At 34.4% G+C, this 13,612-nt stretch overlaps 1 protein-coding gene across 2 annotated transcripts in view; it reads left to right on the top strand.

Moving 5' to 3' along the window:
- Positions 1–196: 196 nt before the first annotated feature.
- LOC126752122 (transmembrane protein 65) overlaps positions 197–13,612 on the top strand; it is a 53,055-nt gene continuing 39,639 nt past the window's right edge. For both annotated transcript variants that reach the window (XM_050462699.1, XM_050462698.1), the window contains exon 1: positions 197–1,298. In XM_050462699.1, coding sequence (XP_050318656.1) covers positions 815–1,298 — 484 coding nt within the window. In that variant the 5' untranslated portion in view covers positions 197–814. The remainder of the gene's footprint in view (positions 1,299–13,612) is intronic.

The raw sequence follows: 13,612 nt of genomic DNA, 5'->3' as shown, positions 1-13,612 counted from the left end.
CACGTACAAAGTTCCAGATCGATATCTCCAAAACTCAGCGTTTTTTTATTAAAAATAAATAAATTTTAAATTTGATTTCAAAAGTCATCAATTCACTGCTTAAATCATTCAGATTTGTACACCCCTTGTTCCACATTCCATGTCATTCCAGATATTTACAATTATAATTCGGAAAAATGCAACCGTGCGTGCGAAACAGCTGTTGAGCTTCGAAAGTCACTTCAACTGAAAATAACTTTTTATTTTTTTTACATATTTGTTGGACAACAAATTTGAAGTGGTGGGAAAGCGGATAAAAGCGCAACAAACTGGAAAGTTTTTGGTCAAGAAAATTCGCCGAGCTTTTGTGGGCCAACATGCAAAACCAGTCAACACACGGAAAGCAAAAGAAGGCCAGTAATAGTCGGTTTTGTTAAAGCGCCGCGTCAACAACGCCAATATTCGGGTGTACAACGAAATTTCGTGCTATTTTTAACCGATTTGCATTGCTGTTGTGTGAGTGTTGAGGAAATTTTTAGCTGAGTATAAAATTGTTAAGCACAAGCTTCGAATAGTGATACTGTGTTACCTCAACAGAAAAACTCTAGTGGCAGTCCCGCGTGGATTGCTTACGTGACGTCATTTACATATGTAGTAACATAGCATAGCTGATACATGAAATTTAATATATGTACATAATTATTACAAAGGCAATATTGTGCGCGCTTTAAACTGTGATTCAATCGAGCTTTCTTTACAAAGCAAAAAAATCAAAACAAAAGCGTCAGTGTTCTATTATTAGTCATAAATATAAATATTTAATTAAGTTAGTAAGATGCAAGCAGATAAATATCAACTAGTGCGTTATGCTCGGACTTGTTTGCGTTTATTCCAACCGCAACAAATACACACAAACAAACAACAAACACGATTATTAACACAATTGGGAAACCAGCGAAATCAGTTGAATTTAGTAGGTGGTACTACGCTCGCCAACACTATAGTGAACAACAATTTTACTGCCAGCGCTACCAGCATTGCCGGCATCTTTTTGCAGCAACGTTATCAACATGCCCACCTCCCTCGACTACAAAGCAATACTCACAACCGTCATAGTAACTTCCGTCAGCCACATACAAATATTTGTACACAAGCTATAACGCCGTTACGAGGAAAATATCCAACCGATACGGCCCATGAGCCTTTGTGTTCGGAACGCGCGCGTGAATTGGTCTACAATTTGAAGGATTCGGAGCGTGAGGCTATCAAGAATGCGCTAGCGAAGTATGATTCTGATCGCCAACGGGCGGGCTATGAAGGTATGTACGTCCTACGCGAATGATGCAGAATCGTTGTGTGGAAATGTTTTGCAGTTGGTTGATTTACTGATTACAAAAGCATTTATATTATTTTGCTAAATTTTTTATGTTTTATGATTTGTTATTGTTTAAGCTACAAAATATATTCGTTTCGTTTAAATATTCAACATTTAGTCGATGTAAATTCATAATATACAAAGTTCATATACATACATATATACTTACATATACATATGTAAATATAAAATTGCGCGAAGCACTGAATGAACTATGCATAAAATTTATTTATAAACAAATCCAGGGAAAACCAAACTCATACTTATTTATACCCCGAACAGGGTATTTAAAATATCTATAAAAAATAATTATAAATGACAGCATTATAAGGAGTGTCGATTTCGTCATGTCTGTCCGTCCGTCTGCTTGCAAATTGCGAACTTGTCACTCAGTTTTCGAGTGATTTTTCTGAAATTTACGTCCTGTTGTTGTTGTTGTTTTAACGGTTATCAATCCCCGTTAGGATGGTAAGGGTTATCTGTGTGTGTAAAGAGGTGGTCAGTGTCATGCGGAGACTCGTTGCATGCACGACATACATTGGGTATGTCTGGGCCTATTCTGGATAAGTAGGAGTTTAACCTGCTACAATATCCAGTACGAAGCTGCGCTAGGGTCACTCGCATTTCTCGCGGCAACTCGAGCTCTTCGTCTGCGATGAGTGGTGGTTTGACTCCAAGAACGCCACTCACGGGAAGGGAGTCGGTGAAGGTGTTAATGGCGGCCAGTACCTGTCGAAAGTCAGTTGCGTCCGAGGTCCGGTCGGCGTACTGTACGACGTGGTCGACGAAGTCAAGGAAGGACCTTTTGATGCTCCTAGGAGGCTTTTCCGCTCCAAGCATCTTACTGTGTAGTTGTTCGATAGGAGACATCAAAAGGCATCCCGTCGTGGTCCGGAGTGCAGTATTGTGGCAGGTCTCGAGTTTCCTCATCTGCGTACCACTGCATTCAGGCGACTATAGGTGTTGCGTAGTTGAGGACCGGCCGGCCGATTGCCTTGTATGTTGCCAACAACGTTTTATTGTCTTTCCCCCATGATATTAGGTTAGGGTTATTGACAGTCGGAATTTTCACGCCATCGACTTTAATATTAAGTAAGAGTCTATACTCCTTCGTACAGTTCGTAAAAATGGTCGCTGTGGATTTGGTGGGGGAAAGTGTGAGGTTCCGTGCAGTGAGGAAGTCGGAGAGGTAGCTGTTTACTTCTTACCAAGTATGTCCTCTTCTTACCAAGCCGTAAAGATCGTTTTAAACCTTTTCATGCTATAAGTAGGGAGGCTGAAGGGTACTATAAATATTAGATATTCAAATAATTTATTTACACTTAAGTATGAAGTTGTATTCTTTCATAGGAATTAATAAATTTTAAATACACCAGGAAAATATATAACGATTTGGCCAAATAAGCATTTTGAAATAAAATTTATACTCGTATCAAATATTCGAAAAGTGAATATGCATAAAATATTATACATTATATAGAGATACATATGTAGTTACATATATTTATATGCAAAAATATTTGGTATTTTTAGTAAAATAGTCACCATTGGTATATCAAGCAACTTATGTGTTGTATTAAAATAAATTGTTTCTTAGGAAAAAGGATTCAAAAAACTGTTCACTATATTTGTGAAAAATATCTTTTTAAATACAACAAAATCTTCGCAGTTGTAATATAATATAACTCCACTTGCTGCAATAAATTTGAAAGACGAAATCCCACAAGCATAAAAAAGTAACCAAAGGCTTCTTGCACGGCTTAAGTTAGTTTAAAATGCACGTGATTTACAATACGTGATTGGATTCGGATGTAAGCCGCACAGCCGCTTGGCAACATATGGTTGCTGGCACATCCTATATGTAACAGACATACAAATTTATATTTGTACATACATATGTAGGCGAAAGGAAGTATACATTTGTGTGCTGCATATCCTTCCACGTACGGTAAATAACGTCAATGGGTTTTTGCGGGTACATTTTTCAATTCGAATGTTGTGTGAAATTTAGGTGTTAATTTGTTTGGCTACCAATTTGTGTGCTTCATATTAGAATAAATAGTTACGAGATTTTTAAACCGAAGAAGATTGATAGCGTATAAAATGGACACACATAAAAACTTTCTTTGAATATTAATCAGAGTGAATAAAGATAAATATAATTTTATCTCGTTGCTACAACCATACAATTGTACATACATATATAATATGTATACATTAAATATAATTTTATCTCGTTGCTACAACCATACAATTGTACATATATAATGTGTATACATACATAATATTGTAAACATTTTACGTTTATATATTGATCTCGCATGTATAAATGTGTGTATGTTCAGCATTTCTATCTTATATACAGGAATTTGGGGAATTTTAATGTATTTTCAATGTACACACATGACTTTGCGCTTTATGCTTTCCAATAATACCTACAAAATCGACTTCTTTGCCATTACCTCTCTAGTTATTTAAGGCATATACCGCGCTGCCGTCCGAAATGATGGATTTATTACAGAAATTTCTTGTTTATGTGTTTGCAAGGCAGGTGAACAACGAATTTCGGTATTTTCTTGTTTTGTATATGTAGGAATAATAACAAAAAGGCATTTGCAGATACAATTGTATTCCTACTAGAAATTCTTAAATTACTTAAAGTCATAGAAATGTGAGTTTTTTCGGTTGCTTATGCATTTTGTACACACTTTTGTATGTACATACATATGTGAATATCGGCAACGAGTATGAAATACTAGCAATTTGTTTCTCTTCAAGCGCTGCGGAAATTATTAATACACAAATTTCGGTTCTTTATAAAAATAGCTACAATAGATGGTATGCGTGTACGTACTATGTACATATGCAGTTACTATTATATGGTATGTGTAGTTCAGATACGAATTTTGTCTTATCTCAAATAATTGTTTGCGTAAATGTATTTTGGTTTGTTTGAACATTTTTGTTTAGTATTTGAAGCGCCAAGAAATCGAATATGCTCAACTCAGCTCATACTTCATAGAGTCAGGGTCGTAGGAAACTTAATATATACATATGTATGTACATATGTTCAGGGCACAAAAAACATATTTGAATTATTTAGTGGAGTTGCATATCTGTTGCATTTTCTGAGACAACTTCCCAAAGTAATTTAAATGTTTTACTATCAGAAAGTAGAAATTTAAACAATGTAAAAGCCTACGGACTTAAAACAAAAGAAAAAATTTTAAATCATACGAATTTTTGATCATAATTTCCTTTGAAAACTTGGTTATTGAAATTTTCACATATATTTTGAGGTTATGTGAAAAAACTGTATATCAATAGTTACAGATCTTTTTAATACCTACAGCTGTCAACAGCGATTTCTGCCGCTACAACAACAACGGAAATCGAGATAAACCGTTTTCCTTTAAAACTCAAGCATCACCTCTCTCTCCTTCACTTCTCCGACCACAGATCGCCTGATTGTTTGAACATATTGATTTTCTTTTCATTTCTGTTATATTCTCTTTCTTTTCCTATGGATTTCATCCTACTTTAGTTTTTTACTTTTTACCATTCCCAAATGTTTCAGCTCTGGTCTAAACAATTAAATTAAGAGGAAAATTCTTATACCCGAAGATTGATATCATTGTCATCATATCTAAGTAATTTCGTTTTCAGTCAATTTAAACCCGATTTTTTTATTGTGTTAAACGTTTTATGAAATTATATATTATTTTGGGCAAGATTTTGATCCACATTCATACAATTTCTGATCCTTACTGGCAAAAGACTGGTCCAAGTGGTTTTAGTAAATGACCTTACATCCAAAAAATTTTCAGAAACTGAAACAAGTCATAGTCCAAAGGTGCCAAATCTGCCGAATATCCCATGAATATGCTAAAACAGTAAAATATGCCGAAAATACTGTTTTCGATCTTTCATCTTCGTAAGGGTATCAAACATAGACTACTCCAAAAAATTTATGAAATTTTTTTTACAAACAAGTTTTTTATATCAGCTGTTAAAATATATGTATAACGGCACAGCGGTTAAGGACTCTGAAAGAATTCAAGAAGATCAGCTGTTGTCATCAAAATAAATGACATAGTGAACGATCTTATTTTAGGCTTTAATTATTTTTAATAATTATATTTACATATGTGTGTAAGCAATAATTTTCAAACTCGAGCTTAATTCATATTTGTTCGAAATTTTTACAACTACGGCTTGAATACAAAAATACACAAGTACATATGTACATATGTATGTATGTAGCTTATTTTTTGAGGCATATCAACATATGGCACTGTGTACTCATAAACATTTTGCTACTCAATTTCGCATCATCTGGCACTAATTAACATATATTTAGCATTTTTTGCCGTTTTTGTGCTAATTTTGTTTTTATTTATTTTAGTGGCATTTTTTGTCAATCTGCCGGCGCGATAGTTCGCACGTAGCAACTTTTTTCACTGCGGGGTAACTCGGGTTTAACTTTTAGTACTGTTTTGTTTGTATTTTTTTGCCTCTAATCTCTGTTTAGATTTTACTCGTTGGCAGTAAATGTTTTTTACTCACATTTTGAGTGTAAATAAACCGTAAATCTCTGGAGATTGTAAAAGTGTTCGTAAATTAGTCATGCTCTGCGGCAGTCCAAAGATCCACGTGCTGCTTGCTGCAGCATGAAACCATTCAGTGACGTTGGTTGTTATCAGCAGGCGAGTGTCTGCTCATAAGTGTATATATTTATTATTATCTCTAGTTCGGGAATATCGGGTCTCAAATTGTAAACACAATGGCTACGACAGACTGCAACGGCACGACAGTGAACTGAAAACGTCGTTGTTCATCTTACTACATGTACATTTTGAGAAGCAACAACAACATAATGGCCGGCAATTACACAATTTCGTTGTGGCCATACTAATACCTTTCACTTCAATGAAATTTTAATATTTTGTTCAAAATGAAATTTTTTATGCAAAAAATAAGTAAATAGGTAAATATTTTTGCTTTAAATTATCACTTGTTATTACAAATGATATAATAGAGCTATAATATAGCTATTTTATGCTTTTATTTGTAAAATAACGTCAAGTTTGTTAGAGCTGTGAATAATTTTACATTTTACCTATTAGTGGCATCACCACTCTACCTCCTCTTTCTATCTTCCATTCTACTGTCAACTCTACTGTCGATACTGTCGTTGGCAAAAATAGGAGCAAATTATTTGTCGGCCTTCGTTTTTGTTTCACTGCCCATAAGAACGTGTGTATTTTAATATTTGACAGATGTAGTTTGCAGTCTGTCGTAGCCATTGTGTTTACACTTTCAGCAGGCAGCGATACGCTTCAGATATTTTGTTCTTTTTTTCTTCAAACATTTTAAATTATTATCAGTCCTCACTAGAAATATTTATGCTTATATGTATGTATTTTCATTTTCTTGTTTTTATTTGCTTTGCGGCGTTCCTTCTCCCATTTAAAACATTTGAACCAAATGTTATATGGTTTTCAACCTTATTGACATTTCGCACCTCACTAAACTAATCAGCAACTTATTGGAGTACATTTGTATAGGAAAAATTAAGACTTAACGATAAAGTAACGCTAACATCTTATTTGCTTTCTACTTGACAATCGCTTAAGCTTAATTTTTATTGCTGTTATTTGTGTTATATATGTACATACATATGTATGTACATACATACTTAGGTACGTCCCTAAGTTTTGACGACTCTGTTTGTTTGTTTCACATTACATTGTTCTGCACCTTTTCTCTTTTCTCTTTTTCTTTACATTTACTTTTATAAATTGCCACTTTGCTTGCTCTAGTTTTATTTTTTTTTATATTTCTTTCGTTTTGGTGTGTTTGTGTATACCATTTAAGGTCAAGTTCTTTGCCTTCCAACATCACTTTGGCTTGTTGGCTGTATAAAGTTTCTCAACATTTCTCTTTAAACGTCAAAAGAAGCTGCCGCAACTGTCAATCGATTATTGGTAGCAGGCAATTGATATTGCTTCTCTGCTAAAAATCCTAACTGTCACAAGTTAACGATAAGTTAGTAAATATTGCAAACTTATTTTGCACGTTTGACGAACAATTTATTGAATATTAGTTTTGGTTGAAGCGATATTAGCTTGTTTGCGTGCTTGTAAAGATCGCGTCTACTGGTAAATAAAGCAAAATTCTCAAAAAAATATACATATGTATGTATGTATGGTATATCGTGAGTTCTGTGAGAAGTAGGGGCAGGAATATGTTATTAAAAAGAGGTCTTATTTTGAAGTTTTTTGAGGCGGATAATTCGACTCTTTTTTCTTCATTCAATCATCCAATACTTGAAAACTGCACACATTTTTAGTAAAAATACCATGTGATCAAATTTGACCCGGACTTTTGTGTTTGTGTGAAGTTTGATTTCCATAAGTCACTTAGTGTATGTTCTTATACGACGCAGAAAGTTAATCTGGCTATGTGATCAAATTTGATCCGGACTGGCATATTTTTTTTTAAAGATTAGTAAAGCCTTTTTTAAAATTTGTGTGAAGTTTGATCTCCGTATCTCAATTAGTGTGTTTTTGCAGCTGTTTGTATACGACGCAAACAATTGAACGACGAGTTTGCTTGAAATTTTGTGTTTTCAATTGAATCACGATTACGGAATGGTGTAAAATGTTGCACAAGTGTTATGAGGAGTCTACTTTATCACTAACACAATTACGAATACTTGCCTGAAGCGAATCGTCCCCTCATCTATTTTAATCCCGATAACGTCGAAAAAGTGAAGGAAACAGTGCTTGAAAATCGTTCTCTGGGCTGTAGAGATATAAAAGAGGATTTCAACATATTTTATGGTTCGACTCAACACATTTTGGTTAATGTTTTGGGTATGAAGTATATCAATGTTAGACGATTCGTACAATATGAATACCGCCATCAGATTCAGGCATATGTAATTGTAAATGACTTTTTGGCCCATCGCGACACTAGAGTCATCAACGCATTCGTTCGATTTGACTCCGTGTGACTTTTTTGGTTCTTCAGTTCGTGTAAAATTGTATCTGGAGTGTATGTTCTTTCTTCAAAAGCAAGTTAAAATGTTTTTAGGTCACTAATCACGTTAGATCACTTTTTCTTTCGGAAGCTTCACGAATTTTTCCCATATTCACTAATAAAACTAGATCTACTGGGACAACAGCAAGGCTTTTAAAACACCATTTAACCTCCTAGCAAAAGTGTAAAAAAGAAGTTCGCTTTTTGTACCATTTTCTTCATCCTTTCGATCTTGATTGTAAAACAATAATATCAATCGATATAAAGATTGGTAAATATTTTACAAAAACAATAATAATGATAATTACATTGCTATTGTTGCATGGGCTAAACTGAATTTTAACCGGATTTCAATAAAAATGAAATGAAATGTGAGAAAAAATATTTGAAGAATTTTAGTTTTGAATTTGACCACTTCAAAACTATTGAAATGATATCTATTCATTTGAAGCCGTAAGCATTTCTTTTGACGTGCAAATATATAGTATACATATGTACATGTGTTAGAGATTTAGCCATGATATTTCTTTCTTTGAAGTTGTTCTTATTTTTCATTTGATGATGAACAGAACAAAAGGAAAAACTTAATTGTAGTTTTCAAGTACTTACTTTAGCAGTAAGCATTTTCCTAACAGTTTAAAACCTTAAAATAGTTTCAAACGCAAAACCTGCTTCCATAAGTCTCACACTGTACTTTAGGACAAACTTTTCTGTTTCTGTTGAAACTTCTTCTATCAAATAGTAACACACTGCTTATGGTGCCCTGTCTTTGAGACACTTGATACATTTTGCACTTAATAACTTATGTACGTATGTATCTATGTATCTATGTCTTTATGTACTTACATATGTATGGATGTATGTATATGTGTCAGCACTTGAAAGTTATAAACACAAAGTACTTAGTTTGTCCATAGATAACTTTTATTTGTCTTTTCGTATGTACTTTTATTGCTTATCTGCTTCTCTAGTTCTTTTTGCCCTTACAATTCTATCTGATAAGCCGGTAAACTGCTGTTAAACTATAAGTTGAACACCAAAACTTTATATTTACTTGTTGTTAAGCTCTTTTAATTGAAGTAACTTTCACTGGAAATGCAAACTGATTTATCAATTTGTAAAACATTGTTGATAGAAGTGATTTTTTTGCAATATTTGCACATTGTAATTTGTATTATTGTAAAAATTTAATTAAGCAATAAATTAAAAATGATAAAAATATTTAAAATTGCTTGAACTTTGAGAAAATTAAAGGAATTTTTTTTCTATTAAAATTTAGGATATTTTTTCCGTTATTAAGTCAAAATAAAAGGAAAAAAATATTTTTTTTAAATTTTTTTAAATATATTTTTTGTTTAAAATTTAAAAAGAAACCGAGTTCCATACATAATGGCATCGAATGTACATACTTTCACTTTTGTAGCGTTCTCATTGAAAACCCCGTTATATATTAAAGAAAAGTTCTGCAAAATTAGGTGCTCTTAACTTTTTAATTAGAGGCTGGCAGCCGGAAAATAAAATATCTGAATAATCGGTTGTATGTGAGATATGTGAAACAGTTGGCCGATCTGGCCGTTTCCTACAAATGATCAATAGAATGTCAAAATGAACCAATGTATTGAATTTCATTCAGAAATTTCAAAAGCTGACGAAGAAATTTGTACACTCCCGAAAAATTAAACTTCATCTAAAAACTGGCTGGCTCAAACCCGGTTTTATATACATATTCTCTCAGGCAAAGTTGTTCAGAATAATCCGTAGAACATTACCGGCATACTACATTTTTCCGTTATTTTGGCTCCCTGTAAGAAAATCCCCACTAATGTAAATATATTTATATCTTGTATGTATGTATGTATACATATATTTTTCTTCCATAAAGCAAAGTAATTAAACTCGCATGCAAAAACGTACATTCTTGCTTCAGAGTCATCAATTTAATCTATTGCACGTGATACGAGTAACAATCACAAAGTGATTAATAGAGGCACCTGGTGGCATTTAAATACAAAAGAAAAAAATAACAAAATTGTTGGTAAACACAAATCAAGCGCAAAAGAACTTTGGCTGCTGTTTTTGTTTTTGCATTTTTTGTGAAAATTAATAGAGGTGAGAAGGCAAATTACTAGAGGCACAAAAAACACCAGCAAATTTGTATGCAATGTGAGCCATTAAAATCCTTTCGCTCTACCTGCCTCTCACTCGCCATTACACATATACACACACCGCCGTCGCTTGTAGTGGTTATCGTAACGGTAGTACTTTTTCAGTATATTTTAAGCTTGAGTGAATTAACTTTTCATGCATTTCACCGCATATTCATTTAATCCGATACAAGAGCAAGTCGTGGAACTGTATAGACGAGCCGACGTCGAGCACGTCGTGCAAAAAACATTCAACTTTGAGTAAGGCAACTTTGAGTGCTTAAACCACACATCAACGAACAATTATTCGAGTACATGTATAGACGCTGTTCTACTTGCCTACTTGCAGGGTATACTAGAATACTCGTGCGCACAACCTACCACAAATAACTGCATTCTCTATTGTCTGCTTGGCAGCCTTACATACATACATACAGATGTTTTTGCCTGCCTTGTACTCTCGTTGTTGGTTATGGCTTGTGTAAATATTTGGTTAGCCAGCTCCACACATTGCATTATTCAAGGGCTGGTTGGGTGTACCAGCATAGGATGGTTCTCAGTGAGTTTGTAAAGGCGTGAGTATTTTTGCGGATGCTGCTGCTATTCAATTCAATGCTCAGTGTATCAGCTCTTCATGTGTAGATAAATAGGCATTCGCCATATAGCTAATATGTATAACTTGTTGCTCGTGAAGTGTTCATCCTGACTGTGTCCTATACTCAATTGTCATGCAAATTCACTTTCAACGTCTGACTTGTGGGAAATTTGCGTATCGCTCATGTGCAGTTAGGTCTGGGGCATTTGTGATAAGCATTTTGAATTGAACAAGGTTTTAGGGTGTGAAAATTTGTGGTTTCGACGACAATAATTTGTAGGTATCGGGAATTTAGAGTACACAAATGGAAAATAGTTGTCGAAAATATTGAATAAAAAGTAATTTCTGTCAAATTGTTTACAGTTTGTTTTATTTTCTAGTTTATTTCAGACACTCGCTCGATTAAAAAAATTTGTGTGTAGATTAAAAGTATATTTCTTTGCATAAAATTGGGTAGTCGAAAAGATCTTTTCGTATTCTTAATGAAAGTTCAACTTATTCGAAAATACTTTATCGACTACTCAGTATAATCAGATATTGGAATAAATAATTTAACATTATTATTTTTGAAAAGATACCGATAATCTCAATTTTTCTTGATTAATTGTAAAAATATGTCAAATTTTCTTTTAAACTATTTTTGAAAAATCCAAGTGAACCTCATGACGCTAAGCACCCAGTTCATCCTAGAGTTGCCTTATGAGGAGGCATTAGGCACTCCTTTTAAGGTATGATAGTGTCTGATATTAAATAATGCATAGTTGTTGGTACCAATATGTTTCAAGAGAGATTTTAATTGAGTCGAAACTTCTAGGTACAAAAGTAGAGCTCAAAGTAATAGTAGTAACTCGGGTTCTGTCATATATCTCGAAGTCATACTAGATTAAAACCTAAGCAGGAGAGAACACATTGACAGCAGGGTTTCTTAAGCCCTTCGAATTTGGTACTTTTGGAGAAAAGCTATCGCCACAAAGTGAGGTTTACGACCCAAATATGGTCTAGTTTCCAACGTTTTCATTTCCCAATAGAGAAGAATGAACCATATAGTTCCAACGGCGAAAACTACATATTCAACTAACAATCAAAGGGTGAAATAGGAACAGCAGCGGGCTTCTTCTGTAGTAATCCATACACCGCTCTGCTCTAATCAGCAAGTCCATAAACCCTCTAGTGGATAGTCAAGCGGCAACTAAGACTATCTGTAGCGCTAGTACTCAGTCTCACTGCGTTGGATTATGCAAGTAGGCAATAACTACATACACACACTCTCAGTAGGTAACTTGGTTTACCTCATCTGGGTACCCGGTGATATGGGGATAGAAGGAAATAGAAAGACAGACGATCTGACCCCCTCGGGGCCAGCTGGAGACACAACTCCCCTAAGCTACCACAGGTTATTCAATTCCTTAAAAGGTTGTTTAAAGCAATGAACCTTAGAGGAACACCTCAGGAACCCCTCAGGTCTCCTAAAAGCTCCCACTTCTAAGCAAAAGGAAGCTTAGTAATATTGTGGAGTCATCACAGGGCACCTATCCTTAAGATTCATTCTTTAAAAAATGGAAAAAGTAGAGTCGGCGGAATGCAGAGCATGTGCTTAGAACGATGAGAGGCTGGTACATTCAGCCGTATGAGGCGGGACATATTACAGGGCTCCCAATGCTCCAGCTTAAGAGACATTGGGCAGGTGGGATGGAAAAGAAGCAGGTTTTTTACCAAATCCACTGAGTTGCTGGATAAGGCTTAAATTTGTTACCACTTGGGACCACATTCTGTCTAAGAGGGGCCGTCTGTGGTCTGGCGCTCTCGCGCCTCTCTTTTCAACCATCTAAATAAAAAATATGTAATAGACTGAACATAAGTTTGTAAAATTTTGGATTCCTTTGTTCCCGTAGCCTATCTCCAGGAAGACCTCCGAATAATGATGTCTGCCGATGAGGAACATTTTTCTGCTTAAAATTATTTGAAATCCAAAACTGGAAAAAAACAAATTTACCATACCAATACAAGTAGTGACAGAAGACATAGTCAAAATTTTGATTTTTGACAAAATGGCGACTTTCCAAAAAAAAAACAAAAAGTTTACACTTCAGAGAAAATTGAATATCGGAATTGTTATCAAAAATCCCTTCGATCATTGCTTGATAAAAATAACTACGAAGCAGGTGTAAAAAAGGCGTTGCGTTCAGGCGTTTCGGAGAAATTTTGGTCACCGACTCTGAAAACATCGTTTCGAGCAATATTCGTTTAAAATTCTGGGAATCGATTAGACTAAGTTAATTGTTTTTATAAATATGCTCGTATCTACATTTGCCGGATCAGTTTCAAATTTTTAGAAAATATTCGCAAATATACACTACTGTGATCAATTTAAAAGCTGAATTTTGTCCATTTCATCTCCTTCAAAGTAACCCCCTCCCGCTGCAATACAGTTATGCCAAAGAATTTTCCAGTCATCATAGCACTTGGAAAAATCCT

Source organism: Bactrocera neohumeralis, chromosome 3 (assembly GCF_024586455.1).
Source record: "Bactrocera neohumeralis isolate Rockhampton chromosome 3, APGP_CSIRO_Bneo_wtdbg2-racon-allhic-juicebox.fasta_v2, whole genome shotgun sequence".
In the NCBI taxonomy this organism is placed as follows: domain Eukaryota; kingdom Metazoa; phylum Arthropoda; class Insecta; order Diptera; family Tephritidae; genus Bactrocera; species Bactrocera neohumeralis.
This window is presented reverse-complemented; position numbering and strand designations above follow the sequence as displayed.